Source organism: Lytechinus pictus, chromosome 13, assembly GCF_037042905.1.
Source record: "Lytechinus pictus isolate F3 Inbred chromosome 13, Lp3.0, whole genome shotgun sequence".
Classification (NCBI taxonomy): domain Eukaryota; kingdom Metazoa; phylum Echinodermata; class Echinoidea; order Temnopleuroida; family Toxopneustidae; genus Lytechinus; species Lytechinus pictus.
The window spans coordinates 23,880,330-23,902,568 of NC_087257.1; the positions used below are offsets into that span (position 1 = coordinate 23,880,330).

General features: G+C 36.0%; 1 protein-coding gene across 1 annotated transcript; it reads left to right on the forward strand.

Annotated features, from left to right (window-relative positions):
- The first annotated feature begins 2,150 nt into the window (after positions 1-2,150).
- Positions 2,151-20,681, forward strand: LOC129274291 (polycystin-2-like protein 1). Its single transcript, XM_064108370.1, has 14 exons — positions 2,151-2,255; positions 2,657-2,780; positions 3,558-3,835; positions 5,425-5,538; positions 6,302-6,422; positions 7,954-8,055; positions 8,641-8,781; positions 10,150-10,284; positions 10,725-10,949; positions 11,368-11,529; positions 12,940-13,104; positions 16,178-16,314; positions 17,061-17,323; positions 18,074-20,681. Exons 1-14 carry the CDS (start codon positions 2,188-2,190, stop codon positions 19,165-19,167), a joined length of 3,129 nt encoding a protein of 1,042 aa, XP_063964440.1. The 5' UTR covers positions 2,151-2,187; the 3' UTR covers positions 19,168-20,681.
- The last annotated feature ends 1,558 nt before the right edge of the window (positions 20,682-22,239 follow it).

The following is a 22,239-nucleotide window of genomic DNA, read 5'->3' on the forward strand; positions in this document are numbered from 1 at the left end:
TTAGTATTATAATGATGATTCGATGTTGCAAGCGCAAATTGTAAGCACGCCATCTAGCGTTGGTCTCTTGGCCTTGGTTATTAAAGACAGTTACACGTAACCTCAAAGTTGCTTAGTTTATTTACTTCTTTTATATTAAGTTGTGCCTTATTAACCCATGGCGCTAAGCTCGAATTCAGAGTCCGCAGGTCAAAGGTCACAGCTCATTAGATATGCGAGATGGTTTCCGCTCAATAACTCGAAAAATATTTAATGGATTAAAAAAAAATTTAGTGTGCAGGTAGATGACACGAAAATACAGGCTAAGTTCGAAATCAGAGTCAGCAGGTCAAAGGTTACAGCTCATTAAATATGCGAGTGTCACAGCTCATTAAATCTGCGAGTTGGTTTCCGCATGATAACTTATGAAATATTCAATAGATTAAAAAAAAACTTTGTGTGTAGGTAGATGCCCCCAAAATATAAGCTAAGTTCGAATTCAAAGTCCGCAGGTCAAAGGTCACAGCTCATTAAATATGCGGGTTGGTTTCCGCATGATAACTTATTAAATATTCAATAGATTTTAAAAAGTTTTGGTGTGTAGGTAGATGACACCAATATGTAGGCTAAGTTCGAATTCAAAGTCCGCAGGTCAAAGGTCACAGCTCATTAAATATGCGAGTTGGTTTCCGCATGATAACTTATGAAATATTCAACAGATTTAAAAAATTTGAGTGTGTAGGTAGTTGCCACCAAAATACAGGCTATGTTGGAATTCGGAGTCTGCAGGTCAAAGGTCACAGCTCATTATATATGCGAGTTGGTTCAAAGGTCTAAATTTGTTCATTATATATATATATATATATATATATATATATGCATATTGGTTTCTGCACGATATTAAGTTCAATCATATTGAATGAATTTCTGATCATGTTAGGAGGGGGCATCTGTGTCCTTTGGACACATAAAATTTCTAGTTATTTCAACTGTCCATGTTTCTGAAATGGTATAATTAGAACAAGGCTAAATCATTGATTTAGGCTGGCGGTGGCCCCCCCTCAACGATTCGCGCAATATTTTCACCGTGCGAAATTTTTTGACCGCGCCGCTAACTTAAATTTTTTTCTTCAAGTCTTGCGCAACTTTCGAGACCAATTTTGCAACACCCGGGTACGCGGTTCCAAAATTACTCAACATTTTGTAAATGCATGTCAAGACCAAAAATGGCTCAAAAACATTATTTCATGTACAAAGTCAATGCAAATTGTGTTTTTAACCAAGAATCATAAATGTATGATTATTTTTAGTTTTGCGGGTCTAAATGGATTTGTTTTATGCTGCTTATGGTCTCAAAAGAGTCCCCATGAAATTTCATAGAAAAATACAATGAAAAACAAAAGGTCCAAAAGCAAAGAAATACATAAAAATTGCAAAAAACAAAATAATACATAAGAAATTGATCTGATATCGCAATTTTTTTTCGCGTGCACTTGCTAAGAACACCACAAAGAGTTTCTATACCAAAAATTAGAACATTTGGAGCTTTATTTAGGGGTTTAAAGGGAAAAGTATGATCATGCATACTAATTATGCATAAATTAGCATAATCACTAAATAGCAATTTGCATGAAATAAATTACAATACAATTTTGTAGATTATGTCCAGGACAACCTGCGTGCCAATTTTCGACGCGATCGCGCGGTCGACGGCCGAGATCTCAAGGGGGGCCTGGGAGGACCCCCCCTCCGGCCATATGAACTCCCAAAATACCCCGTCCTAGATAGGGTTAATTAAGAATTGGATTGAATTCAATAATCATCTTAATGATTGTAATTATCTTGATTATGATGATCATTATCATCTCATAATCATTCATTACAGCATGGAAAGCAGTGATATATAACTTCCATCATATTTGATGTCTGGGTTTCTGTAATTATTCACTTCAAAATTATCACCACATGGGAAAGACTCAATTTGACTGAAATGGGCATAGTAGAATCGTTTGCTTTTTGTGCTGAGCAATATGGGGCTGTATATCTCATCCACTTTCTTTGTCATCATGTTTATTGTGAGTGCTTCATAAATTCTCCTGTGGAATGGGTTTGTATACATGTGGTCATGATTTTTAGGCTGATGAATATATTTATTTTCTATGTAGGGATGTGATACTGTTTTTGATTCTGATCTTCTGTGTACTCTGGATGGCATATGGCAAGGAGACATCTCTACATGGACCCCTCAACAACTCAGTCAACCAGATCTTCCTCAAGTAAGGGTCTTTTACACCATTTCTAATGTATTAACTACTAATTTTATTAATGTATTTCCGATCAACACTTTGAATAGGAATTAAGAAGTAACCAAAGTTTTCTCATGCATAGTATTATTATTGATTTTTTTTCCATTTCATGATTTCTTAGTGAAATTTTCCATCTTACATCAGTTTTAGATTCTTTTTAGATTCTTGTGCGTTTTATGAAACAGTTTTTCAATGGATGCTGCATTCATACCTTCACAAATAATATTCTTGACTCAAAATGTGTCAAACAAATTGCAGCATTGTGAATTTGTGAGTATTCTATGATGCCAATGGATGACAGTGGCATTTTAAGAGATGAGAAAAATATCTAAATTACTCTGTAACTTTACCCTTCCTCTTTGATAACCCAGGACAAACCATCCCTTCACCAATGTCACAACGGTTGATGATCTATGGAACTGGCTCCAGGAAGACATGGTAGACACCCTCTATTGGCAGAGATGGTATAATGGTGATCCCATTGCTGAAGATGCGGTAAGAGCAGTAAATCTGCAATATCCAATCATTTGAATACCTTGATGATCAGATTCATTCATGCTCTGATTTGCTCTGGTTCTATTTTCAGGCTGTAACAAGCACATTTATGTTCATCATTGTCTTGAGTTGAAAAGATGCTATTTTTGTTGAAGAGGTTTTTGGATGATATTGTAAATATTCACACCTTCCCCATTTTGTTTTGGAAAATGAAAATTGAGGAAAGAGGGAAAGAAAATATGAGGGGCATTAAGGAAAGTTATGGAATGGGGGAGATAGGGAGTCCTAAAGGGATAGTGATACCAGGTTGAGGAAAAATTGAAAAAGGTTATTTCTGTGATAATCATCCCTGTATGTCTCTCCATTACTAAAGGGTCACTACTGTTTATATGGAGTGGCCTGTGTCATCATCATTTCTAGGTATATGTTTCTTTATTGTTGCAGGGTTCAGTGATGATCACTGGCAAAAGTATCCTCATGTAAATGTCCACCGAGGCAGCTTAGATTAGAAAGGAAGGTGTTGAGTGGGATCTTGATACAATGTCACTCCATTTTTAAGTGCCCTGTGTCATATCTAAACACCGTTACTGGTCTCTCCATTTCTACAGGGTTCAATGATGATCATTACAGAGAGTATCCTTCTGGACAGGCATTCTTTAAGGCAGCTAAGATTTGATGGGAGAAAATGCTGAGTGGGATTCCTCATGCATTGCCAGTCCAATTATGTGTGTCCAATGTCATTTTTTAGTATCTTTATATGTCTCTCCATTGCTACAGGGTTCAGTGATGATCACCGGTGAGAGTATCCTCCTGGGCAGACCTTCTCTTAGGCAGCTAAGGGTGAGACCGCACACCTGCACCGTACCCCCTGTGATGCGCCCCATCGTAGGGGACTGTCTTGGGGGCTACACCAAGAACACTCTCAGTAGAGACCCCTATGGTCCTGAGGATAAGTGGGTGTTCCGTACTGCCCATCAGCTCCTGCGCTACTGCAAGTGGGGCATGTTCACCAGCTATGAAGGAGACGGGTATGCTGTGGACTTCAACAATACAAGGTGAGTTTGACTTTGTCCATGATGTGAACCTTTCCATATTTACTACACATGTATGTTATAGATCGTTTATAGTGCGTTGCTCTTAATTTACGATGAATATGGATTATTCTCTTTAACCCTATCTTAACTGGGCTATTTCGGACCAGTATATGCTGGGGGGGGGGGGTCAATTTGACCCCCCTCAGATCTCGGCCGCTGATTGCACAATCGCCGCGAAAATTTGCAAGCGCGTAGAGCCGGATTTAAACTACAAGAGTGTGTAGTAAAATTTTCAAATTAAAAAAAAAAATATTTTTTATTAATTATGCAAATAAGCATATGACATTTGCCATAAATTTGGTTTTTTGTGTATGTATTTGCCTTTAACTCAATTTATATAGCTAGTAGAATGCTAATTTTTGGTGGGAGTATCAATTATTACATTTCTAAAAAATATCTACAAAAAAATAGCAAAAATATAATTAATTTCTTAAGTATTTTATTGTTTTTTAAATTCTTATGTATTTCTTTGTTTTTTCAAACCTTTGTTTTTTATTGTTTTTCCCGATGAACTTTGTCGAGGACCCTTTTGCTATCATAAATAGCATAAAATAAATCCATTCACCAATAAAACTAAAAATAATCATACATTTATCATACACGATTTTTGGTTGAAAAACACAATTTGCATTGACTTTTTACAGGGAATCACGTTTTTGAGCAATTTCTGGTCTGACATGCACTTACAAAACATTGTGTAATTTTGGAACCGCGTCCCCGGGCGTCGCAAATTTGGTCTCAAAAGATGCGCAAGACTTGAAAGTAAAAAGTCAGTGAGCGGCGCAGTCAAAAAAATTTGTGCGACGGCATAGTGACAAAATTTGTTGAGGGGGGTCAAATTGACCCCCCCAGTTTAATAAGGGTTAAGGGAATGTTTATTCCAAATCTTTAAAATAATGAATATGATACAGAGTTTTCAGCATGTAGACTATGGCATAGTCTTTTAGGTTGGGCTCATAATTTTGACAAATTAGAATAAAAGTTTAGATTCACCATTTTCCTGTGCACATGCTGCTATTAGTTACCTCTTCATGCATTCATTGTAAATTCTTTATATATAATGCGCTTTGCACCTTTCCAAGAAAAGGGGCTATAAAAATGTACATTTAATTATTATTATTATGCACCTGAGTCATAAATCCCTGAACCTAGTATTGTTACTCAGCAATTTGCTATATGACATTCATTAGTCAGCATTTACAAAAATCCACTCTACAGCCATTTTAGTTCAGCTAACTTAAGTATATATTTTCATGCCTGAACATTTGGTTAGCTGTTTTTTATTTATTTTTCAATTGATTTTGTGTATGGTTAGGTAAATTAGGGAAAGCTAGTGGTCTAATTAATTTGAATTATGGACATTAATAGGAGATAGTGATGGAAAGTATAAATTTTGTACAAGAAAAAAAAATCTTTTCACAAAGTTCTTATTTGTGGTACAGAATTTCAAATGTGAGGGCTAAAGTGAAAATCTTAAAATTTCTTTGTTTCACTCAGCTATGATTATGAAAACAATGCTGAATTCTGTTATTTTTATTGTCTAAATACAGGGATGATGCAGAGAATCTGCTATGGCATCTACGTAATAATTCCTGGATTGATGCACAGACCAGAGCCGTCATCTTAGAGTTCACCCTCTACAATGCTCCTTACAATCTCTTCAGGTCAGAACAGTAGCATCTTGCAATAAAAGATTACAATTATAGAGTTAGTTTTTAGTTTTTGAAAATGATAATAAGTCATTTAAGTTATCACCTTGTTAAGGATTATTGCAGCTAAGCAAGGGTGTTTTCAAAGGGCCATATCTCACTGATGGTTGAATAAAGTCTCCAAGCCATCTCTGAGACGAAAAAAAGTTTGCATGCTCTCCAAGGGAAAACTTTCAGGAGAATAATAAGTGGTGTCTTCGAGCTTGGTGTCAATCAATTCACTTGGAAGTTGCTGAGGCTGGAAATATGATATCTCTGTAACATCTCAGAAAAAATCCCTGCAACTGATGGAGATATCTAGGAAGTTGCTGAGACTGAGTTTAGGATATCTCTGTAACATCTCAAAAAATATCCCTGCAACTGATGGAGATGTCTTGGAGACTTAGTCTCCAAAGTAGTCTCAAAATGCTGCAGTGATGTCTCATAACAATAAATTGAGCTGCAAACTGGATAAGAAGTAGTTCCAAGCCCAGTGAGATAGCCCTTCAGTTATCCCTTGTACAGTGCATAATGTAATTTGTTTGAGTGACACCAAAGGCATTTTACACTAAAAAATATACTTATATAGTTAGGCAGGTTATTAATAACACATTACACCAATATCAGTATAGAATGAAAGAAGTGATAATACTAATGGAGTTAGTCAGATTATGGCTAATGTGTAATACCATTATCACCAATGAATGGCAGTCTGTTATTTTTGTTTGTTTGTCCACAGTGCTGTGGCATTTGTAGCTGAGATACCCGGTTCTGGTGCAGTGTATCCAATGCCTAAGATTGAGTCTGTTCAACTCTACCGTTATGAGAAACCCTATGATTACTTCATCATGGCATGTGAGGTAAGAAAAAGAGTGATTCTTCTTTCTCTCAGAGTGCACACCACCTTCTGCTGTATTATGATGATAATAATAGGCATTTATATAGCGCCATCTATCGAGAAATATTCTATTCCAAGGCGCACAAGAAAAGAAAGAATGACAAAGTTTGGATGAGTGTCAAAGTGCCAATAACTAATACTGTTGGAAAAGTTAAGTCTTCAGTTTAGATTTGAAGGTCTCCAGTGGTGGTATCATTCTTAAATTAAATGGCAAATTATTCCAGAGAGAAGGTGCTGAGGCAAGAGAAAGCTCGCGCACCATGTGCTACATGTGTCTTGGGAGTCTTAAGAAGTTGCTAGTGTGATGATCTTAGGCTGCGAGCTGGTGTATTTTCATACTATTGAGGTTTGCCGGGGACTGGCAGGTGCAATACGCGGGTGAACACCCTGCTTATGAATATATTAGGGGCTGCAGAACTTTTTTGGGGGGAGAAAAAGGGAGTTGCCCCGATTTGATCAATAAACTTTTTCAAAAAATATGAAAATTTTCATTTACAGTAGACTCTGCATAAGTAGACTCTCCATAAGTTGAATAATCATAATAATAATCCGCTTTTATATAGCGCTTAATACATCGAAACTACGTGTTTAAGCGCTTTACAGATATTAGTACCCTGGTCATCGGATTCAATTAGACATTCCTGCACACAATGTGTGCACATCCTCCACTCCCTGAGGTGTATTCCATTCAGTCGCTAGTGAGGCGCACACAGTACTTGACAAGCTACAATGACTTTCACTTCCTATACCGGGTACCCATTTAGCACCTGGGTCGAGAGTGGCAAAGTGTGGATTAACGCCTTGCCAAAGGATGCTAGACCGCGGTGGGATTGGAACACACGACCCTACAAGGCGAGAATCAGAACCACTACACCACGGATCCTCCACATGAAGCATTTTTTCACACTAGAATGTGCAACATGTGTATTGAGAAGATCTTCTTAGTCGAATATTGCATGAGTCAAAGAGCTTTCTATGGTCCTAAGAGATTTGACTTAAGAAGAGTCATCTCTTACTTTATTTTGTTTTGCTTGTTTATTCCCTTACTCTTTCCAAAATATATGTGAATGTATAGTAAAAGCTACACGTGAGAATTGTGGGAAATAAGGGAATCTTTATGGACAGGTTTCTTTTTGTTTGATACTTTAATGAGCATTTGTCAGTGGAAATAATAACATGGAAATGAGAAATGAAACAAATGATACAACATTCATAGATACAAGATCCCTATGGCTGTTTTAATGTGATCATGATTTTACGGTAAAAATGTTATGATAGTGTCGACAGTGACCCAAATTATTGTTTGCACTTACAAGCTTGTAGATCAACTTTGAATTGTATTAGTTTTCAAACTATCTGTGCGACAAGTAGATATATTAAAATTAATTATTACAAATTTTCCTCAGTGTTAAATCTTTGAAAGAATCTAAAGCAGTGATAAATTAATGTATCTTAATTTCTTCTCTTTTCTTGTTATGAAATATTCTTTCTAGCTTCTGTTTGTCCTTCTTGTTGCATTGATCTCAAAACAAGAAATAGTCAAGGTGGTGAAGCAAAAGAGGGCTTACTTCAGAAGTGCCTGGTCATGGGTTGAGGTGGGTCAATTAAAATTTATTTTTTTGTGTATGATATTGTCATTACTGTTGCACATTTCATCAACTTTTTAAATACTTAATACTTCTGTTAAATATAGGTATGATAATTCATGGATTGTTTGTGTAATACACAGTCCCTCTTTGTACCATTTCAGTTGATTGTTAGAAGTGATGCAAAAAAAATATCTGTATGCATTGTAACTATGGAAACGTTTTGATGCCATATTTTCAAATGCATATTCATATCTTTGTGAACAGAAATGATCATGCAGGAAGGTTGGGCAATCTATCAAATTGAATTTCTATGTAAAATCTGTAAATTTCTCTAATAAAATACACATTTATTTTGTTACATCATAACTTTTTTAGGGCATGCACATACATAGAAATGGAATAGTCACATTGATTAGGTGGGAATTTTGCAAATCTAAAGATTGAAATAATAATGATTTTAAACCACTACTGTAGACCATGGTTTAAATTAAACCCAATCGCAGAGTACTTACCTATGTTTTGATAAGATGCCTACTTAGTAAGAGATGTGTTAATATCAGTTACTTCTCTAATTGTTTTTCCTATAAACAGATGTCACTTATACTGGTGTCTATCACATACTTTGCCATGTATGTCTACCGCTTTGCGTATGTGAGCGAAGCTGGGAGGAGGCTGAAGGCTACCTATCTGGAGGAATTTGTTGATCTCTCCTTCTTAGCTTGGTGGGATCAGGTATGTATTGTATGCACGAGTACCCTGTTTCACAAACCTTATATGCACCAGTGCCCTGTTTCACAAACCTTAGTGTTTGATTGTAGGGCTGGATTCTATGGCCCGAAATCAGAAAGGTGGTTTTGAAAACCGTCGTTTGAACTCATGGTTAATGCAGATTTCCTGTATAAATTATGCTTATTTACCGTGTATATTAAAGAAATGTCCAATGCTGATGCATGCTTTTGTCACAGTGCGCCAAAATGATGCCTGTTGCCATGGTTAAGTACGGTATTTTATTCATGGGTCCACTTCTTTTAATTAATGAGTCCACTGTTCAAATAGTGGACTCATGAATAAAGTAGCGTACTTAACCATGGCAAAAGGCGTCGATTTGGCGCACTGTGACAAAAGCGTGCATCAACATTGGAAAAAAATTTAATATACGCGGCAAATAAGCATAATTGGTTTTAAAAACCACCTTTGTGAATTTAGGCCTATGATTGATTGCATTGATTATTTTGTCCGATCAGTTGCAAATATCAGCTCCATGATCAATCCCTTAGCTTTTGATTGTGGGGCCATGTTGTCTAAAGTAACTTACAGCCAATTTTAGAAATATTTGTAAGTTTCAATTATGTGAAAACTAGTGGAAACATGTCTGCATAATAAAACTAATTCAATTTTCCTTTGGGATGTCTGCAAATTTAGACTTATGACTGTGGAACGTGCTTTCCTTTAAAATGGTTATAGAATCTAACAGTAAAAGAGATCGTGTGGCAATGCACTTGAATTATTACAATGCATATCAATGTTCTTTTCTCCCTTGTAGCAGACCAAAGTTAATTCATGAATGTGAACATATTATTTGTTTATTTGCCTCAAACTTTTTCACTACTGCTGCACCCAACCCTCCTTAGTTTGTTTAAGGCCTGGTCCCACTGGCTGATGGACACAAAACGTATTTATAACGTATGCAGTGGACAAGCAAATTTCGGGGTGGCTCCATTTGTTTTCATCCGCTCCAGACAATGAACAAATTGGGCGAACAATGGGACCAAGCCTTTAGAGTTTACATCAAGATCACATAGCAGCGAATACCTTGACCATTCGTTGTTTTCTATTTTTTTTAACAAGAAGGCTTCTCAAGTAACAGATCAAACTCTGAAATGCTTGTTCTTTATTTGAAATAAAAATAAGTTACCTTTGATCAAATGTTTTTAAGAAAATATATTGTGTTCATACTGCTCGATACATTTTTGAAACCATATAACTTTTCTATTATCGTAATTTGGACGTTATCACAACACCGTGAAATACTAATGAGGATGAAAATTAAGGTTTGAGGAAACCCTACATTACAATGAATACGCATATTTTTTTTTGTAGCGTCTTCGGGATCTGATTGCGCTTATCCTCTTTATTACGACACTCAAGTTCCTTCATCTTTTGAGATTCAATCGTATGTTTGCCATGTTTGGTGCCATCTTTGAGGCCGCCTTAGGACAACTTCTCCTTCATATGGTAAGTGGAGTTCCATCATTACCAAATTAAAGTTTGTCGCAACAAATCTAAGGGGTGTTTTATAAAGAATGATGGATAGCTTGAAATCAAACTACAATTCCTGGTTTCATGCACGTAATATATTGGTCAGATCTTGCTGAAATGATGTTTGGTGTTTGGTTATGTTCATGAGATTTCATGTGAAATAAGCATGGCTAAAACATATAACTGGACATTAAATCAATCGATTTTTAAAATCAATTAGGTACAATTCATAAAAAGATAGTTGTATGTACTAAAAGATACCTTTAGAACTCTGCTGTTTAATTCATGCAAATTTATTCATTATGATGACAATGACGAGTGAAGTAAATAATCATATTAATGAGATATATATATATATATATATATATGTTATCATGCAAAGTCTCTTTTCACTTTTCCTCTTTTTGACATCACAGCTCTGCTACACCATCCTAGAGACAGCCTTTGCATGCCTTGGGAACCTTCTGTTCGGAAGCCATTACTACCCATTTAGGAACGTATACCCTGCTTATGAGGTTATTAGCTCCCTGATTGTGGGATCGGCTCCAGACCACTCCAAGCTCTGGTTTCTCTTCCCAGTCCTCTGGCCGATGTTCTACATCAGCTACGTCATCTGCATGGTTGTATTTATGGCTGGATTGGTAAGTTGAATTGAATTTTTAAATTTATTTGCTCCACTTTTACATCATAGTACATGTGTAAATGCAAACAAGAGTTGTAGTATAAAACAAAGCGTTTCAAGATTAATTAGATATTTAAAATGGGATGAGGAATGTAAGAACTGAGGAGCCTAAATAAAAAGTTTGTAGAAAATCGGCTCTCCATTTCGAGAAACATATGTGATAACAGTATGTGATATGATGCAAAATGGAATGGGCACCTTTTTACTAGAAAAAAGCTAATAGAGAGAAAAGTGTTTGGGAGTGTTTAAAGTATGTGTGTAAGTTTCACATCATATAGACACAGGAATGCATAGTTAAGATACATAAGGGTCAAGGTCATAGAGATAATAATACATGTTTTTTTCTAGTGTAAATATAATTGATCCTTTTTGTACAGGTAAAAGCCATTCTCTGTCACAACTACCGTAAGGTCAAGCACTGTCCGCTTGAAACGGTCAGCGGCCAGGAAGTCATCAGCTTCTTCTGGCATCGCTTCCTCTGCTGGTTGGGCATTAGGGAGGAGAAAGTGGATGATAGTGACAGAGACAAGCTACCAATGGTAGGACTATGTATTTATGGTAGCCATGGTGATGATCTGCTTTAGATGGTGATGATGCTGCTGCAGCTGATGATGATGATGGTGATGGTGATGGTGGTGATTATGATGATGATGATGATGATGGTGATGATGCTGCTGCAGCTGATGATAATGATGGTGGTGGTGGTGATTATGATGATGATGATAATGATGATAGTGATGATTATGATGATGATAATGATAGTGATGATGATGGTGATGATGATGATGAGGATGATGATGATGGTGATGATGATGATGGTGATGATGATGATGGTGGTGGTGGTGATGGTGGTGGTGGTGTTGGTGGTGGTGGTTATGATGATGATGATGATGATGTTGATGGTGATGATGATCATGATGATGGTGATGAGGATGGTGATGATGATGATGATGATGATGATGATGGTGATGATGATGATGGTGGTGGTGGTGTTGGTGGTGGTGGTTATGATGATGGTGATGATAATGAGGATGATAATGATGATAGTGATGATGAGGATGGTGATGATGATGATGGTGATGATGATGAAGATGATGATGATGACAATGATGATGATGATGATGACTATGATGTTGATGATGTCGATGAGGAATGATTGTGAGATGATGATGATTATAATGCTGGTAGTAATGAATGATTATGAGATGATAATGATGGTGATGATCATAATGATTAAGATAATTACAATCATTAATATGATTATTGAATTCAATCCAATTCAATTTATCAATCATTAATTAAACCATCAAAAGGACAAAGCAAAACAAGATAATGATTCACAAAGTAACATGAACCAAAATTTCATCAATGGGTTGAAAACCCCGGAGAAAGCAATGCTTATAAAAATAGCTTTGACAAGACAGATTTCCATTCAAATGGCAGATAGAATACAAATAGCAAATAGGCATGAGGTGAAAGAAAGATGCTCTATTCAACTCTGCTTAGCCATGTTGAAAAGAGTCTCTTTCTTTCACCGATTGCAAAATGTTGCACCATTTCACAAATAAGAATATTTGCTATTTGTGTTGTACAACACCTTGGAAGTAAGCAAAAATTTGAACAGTAACTGATATTTTTCCTATGATTATCTGTGAAAAGAGTTATTAAAGCAAAAAAGAAAAATCCCTTAAACCTTCATCTGTTCTGAAGCAGCAATGCAGATTTAGCCAGTAAGCCGTACACGTATTTATTTGCATTTATTATTTATTTACTTAAAGCAATGATTTTAATTGTATTATTACATCAAGTCCATGCAACGGTACATTTGGATGGTACATGTGCAACGGTACAATTGTTTGACATTCAGCTTGTCATTTGCTTGGGTATAACAAGCTAAGTAGGCATTGTACAATAATCTTTCAATCTCTCTTTCTTTCTTTCTACTGCAGGAGTTCACCATGGCTGAGATCCAATACCAGGTTGATGAGCTTGTGTTCAGGATGAACGCCATTCTGCATCAGAACGGTCTTCCAGACAAACCCATCGACTATCTGGATGATTCTGATGCCACGCAGAACTACCATGATGATGGCATCTCCAGTTATCCATCAGAGGTTAGTCCCAGGGTTAAGTTTAGGGTTTAAGTTTAGTGTTCAAGTTTAGTGTTTGAGTTAAGTGTTTAAGTTTAGTGTCTAAGTTCAAGGTTGGTATCAAACTCTGTTGTTTTTGTTGTCAGAATGGCCTCCCTGATCAATTCATTGACTAACCTCAATAATTTGGATTGTCGCCCAAAACTATCGTGATGATGGCATCTCAAGTTACCTCTTCAGAGTTTAGTACTTGACACTGGCCTTCCAGTTTGGTGTTTGATTTCAAATTTTGTGTCTGTTGCTGGTTTTTGTATTGTTAGAATGACAGCCTATCTTGTTATGCTCCGAAGGCATTCTTGTGGTATTATTGACTATTTTTAATCTGGTTTCGAAGTTTTTGGGGTGAAAGTTAGGTGTGAAATGTTAAAGTTTGGTGTTGAAAGTGGTGTTGGTGTTTGAGCAACACCAGCACCACTGTCAGCACCATAGTGACTTAAAGTTCACTTAAAGTTTGGCATTTGCTGATGCTTTTCTTTCACTGCTAAAAGGGGCAGTTTTTTTCATCACAAATCAATTTCACATACAAAACTCAGAGACACAATTGCAAAATAACTGGCAAATTATACATTTCTTTCTTTCCCTTTTCCTTAGATCCTTATTAACGTCTTATCTAATTTTCAATTCCTTCACAAAGGTAAACCATAATTTCTTTTCTCTATCAATTTATAAATAATCCAAAATGCCAAAGTAATGATATCTTTAATCATCTTTTCTTAGTATTTTTAACAAGATGTCAATATCAAGAGAAAGGTCTACTTCATACACATTTTTAATAATGAATAGATTGTGAAAGAAAGGCCTATTCAAACTGCAATACAACAAGCCGGTGTCAAATCTTCCTTGATATTACAAACTTCACATTTATCAAATTTATTCAATTGCCATAAAAACAACATCCTCTTCGTGGAAATTAAGCTCTTCAAGTGTTTTAAATTGTTTCAATTAGTTTTTTATATTTACCAAATTTCTCTGAGAGACATTTTTCCAATTAATAGATTTATCACCAACGTGAACCCAATATGCAGGACCATCATTGGTTCTGTCATGTGATAATAAAATGTGGTAAAATAACTTGCTAGAACAGAAGTGAACAGTGCTTCCACTCTTCCTGGAATCCAGGAAATTCCAGATAGTTTTGCTATTTTCCAGGATCATTCCAGGAAGTGAGAAATTCCAGGAAGTTTTCCAGGAAGTGAGGAATTCCAGGAAGTTTGCCAGGAAGTATATCATTTTTGAGAATGATATTATATTATCTGAATATTAATTAGGTTAAAATCTATCACAAAATTTGATCATTTTAATTAAAATTTCAAAATTTTTGCTCGCTCGCTTCGCTCGCTCGCGACTCTTTATAAACTTTTCCCGTTATGTCATGTTTTACCCCCCTCAAAATTTTTGGCTCAATTACAGCACTGGGCCCTCTATTTCATTTTTTTTGTGTGTATAGAAGAGAATTATAACTTATGGAAGACTGGAGAACCGTTCAGAAAATTCAAGGATATTTTGTAAAATTCCAAGAACTTTCAGAGTAAATTCCAGGAAGTTCCGTTTTGAAAAGTGGAAGCACTGGAAGTGAAGTTGTTTCTCTTTCCCCTTCAATGGTATTTTTTGGATGTCCAAGGAAATGTAATCATTTAAGTTATTGAACCACACTTTTGGTATCGCACTCTTTAGTTTAGAATAATCAAACAGGGCTCTTACTCTTGTTTTCTCTAATTCGAAATTTTCTTTCAGTATTGTGAGAGAAACTTATTTTCCTTCAATGCAAATTTCTTTCATAAAAATTATTGTGCGAGCGAACCAATCTCTGTAGAAAAGTGGTTGATTTTTAAAGAATTTATTTATTATACTATTAAATCTGTGTATTTGAGAACAAATCATCCTTTTTAATGAATTCTTTAAGGTGGGATCATGCTTTAATCATTTCAATATAGAACTGGCAATTTATCCAAAAACCTCTTTTCTATCATATGATTATCCATAGTACAGTGAAGAATGAGTTTGACACCTCCAATTGATTTCTCCCAATAACAATTAGTATCATCAACAATTCTTGTCAACCATTTTAATCTGAACTATGTATAAATTTCTGAATGTCAATCATTCAAATACCACCATCCTCATATACGTTTACAACTGTTATGCGCCTAACGTTGTCAAGTTTTGAGTTCCATGAAAAGTGGTAAATTATTTTCTCCAGTTTCTTCACTATCTGATAAGGGAATGGGCAAAACATGATTAAAAGAATTATTTGACTGACAAGTTGAGTTTTGATGAGGACTCTTTCTATAACTATTAGGTTTCTTTTCCTCCAATTGTCTACTATTCTCTGTATCTTTTGTAATTTTATTTCCCGGTTAAATTTCACAACTTTATCCAATATATGGTCTATATGGACTCCTAAATACTGATTACAATGTTTTCCTCTGATTCAAACCATGTTTTTCAAAATTACAATATTTCTTGGTAGAGCCTAACCATTTCACCTTTGTTTTGTCTTTATTAACAAATGGACCAGCAACATGTCCAGATTTATCTATTTCTTCCATAATATATTTCATAGAAGAATCCTCTCTCAAAAACAGACGTATCGTCTGCATATTGCAAATTTTTAAATTAATTTGTGTCATTGCTTCCAAGTAAAATACCTTTGATTTTGTCATATCTTTTGATGCTTTCTACGATCAACATAAACAACATTGGCGATAGCTGGCAGCCTTATTCCTCTACCAATCTGACATGTTTGCATTTTCCACCTATTGATTAGTATCAATCTCTCCACTTTTTCATACATTAAGCCAATATCGGAAACTTAGGCTAACAGTTTTCAATAAAATCAAATTCCACAGAGCCGAATTATTTTACTTTTATGCTGATACCAGTGCTCGTCATAGGTGTTTAACACCATACTTTTAATAACCCAGTTATCTTTAATGTTGTGGCTGTTTGTTTGGCCTTTACACAAATAAAAGAATTCAACATCAGTTTTTAAAACCATACTTGAAATCATCTTACATTGCCACTCTTTCTAAAACAGGATCAAGAATTTGACAATGACAAGTTTGAAGAGCGGGTACAGCGTTTGGAGGAGCAGCTGTACTTTAACAATCCAGAACTACGAGAGCTTATGACATCTCCAGAAGATGATGAGCCTGATAGGCATAAGGGATTGAGGTAAGAATTGGAGATGCATTGGAAATAAAGGAGAGGAAATGAGAAGGATAATCAAGGGGACAAGAAGGAGAAATTGCCAGATAAAAAAAAGAGGACAGAAAATACTGAGAGGAGAGGAATATGGAAATATAATGGGAAAATGAGAGAATAGGTTAGAGGTATAGAAATGAAATAGGATAGGTCAAAACTTATGATAGAGTAGAACAAAAGAAATTAAAGGAAAAAGAGGGGGATTAGATAAAAGCAAATATAAGAGAGATGAGGGGAAAGGAAAAAAAAAATCAGAAAAAGGAGAAAGAAAGATGTGAAAAAGTATGAGAGGACAGAACACACAAGTAAAGAGGGGAGAGATAAGAGAAAAGGCGAGATAAAACAGGAGAGGAAAGTGAAAGTGGACCAAAGAAAGAATAGAAATGGTATAAAAATATTTTAGAAAAATAGAAAAGAATTTATGAGTGAAAGAAGAATTATTGGAGGGAAGAATGAGAGTATCTAAAGGAAATGGAGAGAGGAGAGACAAGTAGAAAATAGGAGAGGAGAAGCAATGAAAGCAAGGGAAAAAGAATGGTTAAAGAGAGAATAAGGATAGAAGAGGAGAGCAGTGTAAAAGAAGAAATCGAACAAAATGAAGGAAAAGAAAAGAAGGGCTAAAAGAAACTGGATGAAAGAGAAAAGGAGAAGAATGATGAGAAAGAAATTGTCTTCCAATGTTCAATAAACTTAAATCAACCGCATTCCCCTCACAGGGCTAGGCTAGAACTGGAGATCTTCCGTCAATTGCAGCTATCTAGACAGCAGGACGGGTTGGAGAGTGACGAACCTGGTCTTGATGGCCTCGATAGGGACAGTGGACAGCTAACAGCCTCGGGATCATTGGCTTCTTATGATATTGGAGAGGACAGCGCCCTCTCTTGTGCCGATCTGAATAAGGTTGAGGCTGGTCGACAAGCTACGGCATATCGAAAGGATGATGGACAAGTTGCTTTTCCACAGCCCATGAAGAATCTAGGTATGCCCAGTATTTTTGTTGGTTTCAATTGTGAAATAATTGTAGAATACAATAATGATGTGTATCACATTGTGATAATATTTTAGAGACAAAATGAAGATAAATAATCTTAGGAAAACAACAAGAACATACAATATTTGTCTCAAATTCTTAATGAGTTTGTAGAAGAATTGATTGGAGCTTCAAGGCTAACATCTGAGAGGTGTCTGTAGTGGTAGTGTGTTTTGTGACTTAGATTGGACAAATAGTCTAAAGAAAATCTTAAGTTGGGGGTAATAATGATTGTGCACCTCAGAATAGATTATGAATGAATGAATCTTTATTTCGTTTCAATTCCGACAACAACAGCAACAGTTAATCTTTGTATTACAAGTAAAGAGAAAAGTAAAAAAGTAAATAATCACAGAATAATACACATACTACATGTACTTTATTATTATGGAACATTGAAACATGGATGAGATAAGATGGAAAAGAAATGCGGTGACCTACTAAGAAGCTTAGTTTTTGGGCCATAGGTCACCAGAATGTTATAAACTTACATAATCAATCATTTAAAACCTGTTAGAACAAACAAAGGAAAATATGAAACAAATTGGAGTAAATAACCAACTTACTTATATACATATTTACCAAAAGATACACTAAAAAGTATCAAAGCAAAATGCAGAAAGTTGTCCAGATAGATGGTGGTATGTGAGTTATTTATTATGCTGATTATTTTTAATCTGTGTATTCATTTTTTGACAGGAACTCTGGAAGAAATAAGAGCTCAAAGAGTGCAGAGCAAGACAAACACGGTAAAGGCCTGGGCAGATGATATTACCATCCAACAGATAGATGAGCCACATGAGGAAGAATGCCCTATGGAAATGGCACCAACAAAACCACAATCCAAGAAGAATCTTCTTAAGAGGTTACCAAGACCGCACACTGCTGCTGTCTTCCCGATAAGAGACGCTGCCAGACTGTCTGAAGATGGAGAGGAGATCCATAGACCCACTCCAGGGAGGATTCAGCATAAGGATTCCAACACATCGAATGCTTCTTCATCATCGGCCTATTCACATCGCCGGAGTAGTGACGGAATGGGAGGTTACGGGGGCAGTGAAAGCTCGCACCCAGACACTGGATCTCGTGAGAGCAGGAAGTCCAGCGGGGTGGATGGGGTTCAGAGGAGGGGCAGAAATTGGAAAATCACTCCGTTTACAAAGCACGGATGGGAGGGTGTCGAGGATCTCGGAGAGAGCCAGTCAAGCGAGAGAAGCGGTTGCAGCTCCTACGCGGCCAATGAAAAACAGGCTTCTCCACCAGCACCATCGAGGACAATCTCTCAAGATTCCCAGGCGTCCCACCAAAATGGAAGTTCTCGGAATTACCCCTCTGCAACTGTTAGTGGAGGTGGTAAGCATAGGAGGAGGGGTGGGGATGGTAGACCAAGCATTGATGATCTCGTGTCCGATCACCCTGTTGACTCTGATCCCAAAGACCACTACCCCATCGGTCACCACCCGAATCTGACAGTCAGCATGGAGAGTTTCCCTCTACCCAACAGCCTTGAGCATCTTGTGGTCTCTGACAGCACTGACAATGAGAAGCAGAGTCACCACCCCACTTCCAGCAGATCCCATAAGAAAAGGAAGGGTCACGAGGGGGGCAAACCCCAATCCTCCAGGCTTAGGAAGACCAAGTCGAGGGGTAAAGGAAAAGGGCGAAGTCGGCTTCAGGATGTTGGCCATGTGAATGAAGGCTACAGTTCTGACAGTCACGGTGAAGGATTTGACGATGATGAGCACATTCCTGTGATAGAGATGAGCAAGCCTTCTCTGCCAGGTCATTACTGAGTTGCATAATCTTATGAGAGACATTTTAAAAGTGTGATAGTCATTTTTTTTCCTAATCCACACATGCAAGGAAGTAACCATGCTATTGTGAATGAGTATTCTAAGAAACCAAAGAGACCTTCAGCATTCCATCCAGTTTAATGAACTTAATGATTAATGCTTCACCGAGGAATTGAGGTACATTGACTTCATGACCAACACAGGAACTTCCCTTTCACTTGGCCATTATGTATTTCATTAGACCAACCGTATCAACAGTATCCAAATCCAGTTGTACATCATTGATATCACCTTTATTTGGACTGTTACATCCATTTATATCATATGGACATGGAATGTTAATATCTTGTGTTGTGTATTAAATGTGGATATGTCTATTGTGTTACATGTCATGTGGGTGTACAAACATGTATGATAATCAGTATTTGCCAATTTTATAAAGATGTTTCTTAAAAATGTTATTATTGTTATTTGTCTCTATTTTGATACAAAATTAAAGGAAGGTAGAATCTTTCCATAGTACAGTTCTTTCTCATTTGTGCTATTTCCTATGCAATCATTTATGTGCTACATTTCTTTAATGGATCAATTTTTTATGAAAACAGACAATGTATATTTTTGTACTTTTATATTTGCAAAGTTTATTACACATGTGGTAAGCTGCAGAGTAAGTAAACAATTTTGAGCCATGCCTTGATGCTATGTTATATTGCATATTCTGTGAGTTTTGATTATTGTCTATGTATTATGTCTTTTATTGAAATGTCAATATCATGGATATAATTAAAGGAAAATAAAGACTCGATTTTTTTGTGGGAAAGGGGGGGGGGCATGGTACAAATGTAATATTGTTTGCATAAAGAAGTATAAAATGAATAAACATTTTCATATTTTGATTGAATATAATTGTGCTTTACAAATTATGCTACTTTGCACTTGTAAAATTATCAATATATATACAAGAATCAGAGCTGTATGATTATGAAAGCCTATTCCATGATTATTTCATAATTTTTTTTAATTGCTGTCCCCAATGTAAATTAATTCTATATTCATTTATGAATGAAAGATGCTCATAGTAATATTGGCAATTTTGATTGGTGATATTACTTCTACAACCATGTGCTCCATAAGCTTAAGTGCTCATGAAAATATTACATGTTTGCATTGTTGGCCTCAACAATAGAGATCCAACGCATAAAATAGGTCGGCAATTTCACTTTTACCCTTAATCATTCTAATCTTGAAAACTTAGAGTTTCTATTGCCCTATCATGGAAATGTATTACATCCTAACAGAATTGATTGGGATATGCAGGTTTTTATACTTGTAAAAAAATGTTCAAATGATTGTATGAATTTATATGAGCGATGTATTTTTTGTTAACTTATTGTTTATTTAACTTGTCTGAGACAACTGGTAATACTGCTACCAGAGATTTGGTATTAATTTACTTTGTATGTGGAATACAATCAAATAAACTATCAATATAATATTTAAAAAAATATGGAAAATTTGATCTTAGAATGTATTTCTCTTTGTTTTGAGTTTGTGGACAATAAAAAGACAGTGCCAGGTGTATTAGAACAGAACATTCTTGATTCATTTAAATACTGTTATGGTCATGGTCGAACTGCTTACAAGAACCATCTTTTACCTTTTAAAAAATATGTTTCCTCCCCCTGTCCACTTTATAGTAAAAGCAAGACATAGGAGCCCTTTTTTCGAGGGTAGCGGAAGCTGTCAGCATTTGCATCTTAATCTAAAGTTAAGTTTTTGACATTGAATTATAACTATAAAGATATAAAGTCCTCTTATATCACAACTTGGACATAGAGGTAATCAAGTGTCTCTGATGACATGACTTGAGTTTGAGGTCTCATGATCAAGGTCAAAGGTCATTTAAGGTCAATACACCATGTTCTGATTGTGCAAACTTGTGCATCATCCATGCCGAGAGGGTAACCGTCACAAATAATCAACATTTTAGAAGAAAAACTAAACCAAAGATTTGAATTTCTGGTCACTGTGTCAAGGTAATGGCCATCACAGTGAAACATTGATAAAAGTTGATATTTTTTATTACATCAAGTGTATGTGATCAAATTTAATTAAACTTGTATGAAATAGTTATCAGGTTTCACAATTCACATGAAATTAATAGCTTCCAACTAAGTCAAGTTCATATGGCAGTTGGGTGTAAATAGACCTTGGATTGTGTGGTGGTTGGTGAGGGAGGGGGTTATTAAAAAGTCAAAATTTTACTCTGATTTTAGAAATGTATTGATACAATTTATTTTCATGTCCACAGCAGTATCTAACCGCCCTTTCACATGGTAAAAACAAAATCGTAATTTGAATGATGATTCCAGTGAAAGAGAAGGCTTAATGACGAACTTTAAGCACGTGTGAAACCAAACTAGATTAGCGAATGCTAATCACAGTCAAGAAATCAAATTCTACTCCAAGGCCGAATTCCAGTTAAGTTTCACTCAAATTACGGTACAAATTTTATGTGTGAAAGGCTTGACCTCCAAAACATCTTTTGGTGAGTGGAGCTTACGTGTCCTTTCAAGCACTCTCGTAGATAATACAATTGTCATGAACTCGTCGTATCGATGCAGTGCTTTGATTGACAAGTCACCAAGGACACATACCGCCTTCGCTCAGGAATTCGAATTCAAATCACAGTTTTCGAGTGGGCGTGTGAAAGATCCGACGCGAAGGTCCGATGATTCAAAAGATGAATTGCAATCATCAATACAATGATGATTCAAAATTTACGTGTGAAATGGATCTAAGAAATCCAAAGTACCAGCAATAATTTGAGTAAAAGGCTCAGGGACCATATTCATTAAACCTCCTACGGTTATAACTAGGCCTACTTAGGGCAGGTTACTAGCTCAATGTCAAATGACACTTCAGGATAAATCGATTTTTTTTCTTATTCTTTTATAGCTTCTTTCAAATCGTTTTCATTTTTTTTTTTTCTCTCTCTCTTTTTTCCCTCTCCTTTTTTTGGCCTCTGGAAATGGGGCTGAGGGTAGGGCGTCCCCTGGCATCCTAGATATG

Excerpts from the sequence above, each read along its gene's own strand:
- LOC129274291 (XM_064108370.1), top strand. The coding sequence starts at position 2,188 with ATGGCATATGGCAAGGAGACATCTCTACATGGACCCCTCAACAACTCA. Across the intron at positions 10,285-10,724 it reads GACAACTTCTCCTTCATATG|CTCTGCTACACCATCCTAGA; the intron begins GTAAGTGGAGTT and ends TTGACATCACAG. Across the intron at positions 17,324-18,073 it reads ACAGCCCATGAAGAATCTAG|GAACTCTGGAAGAAATAAGA; the intron begins GTATGCCCAGTA and ends ATTTTTTGACAG.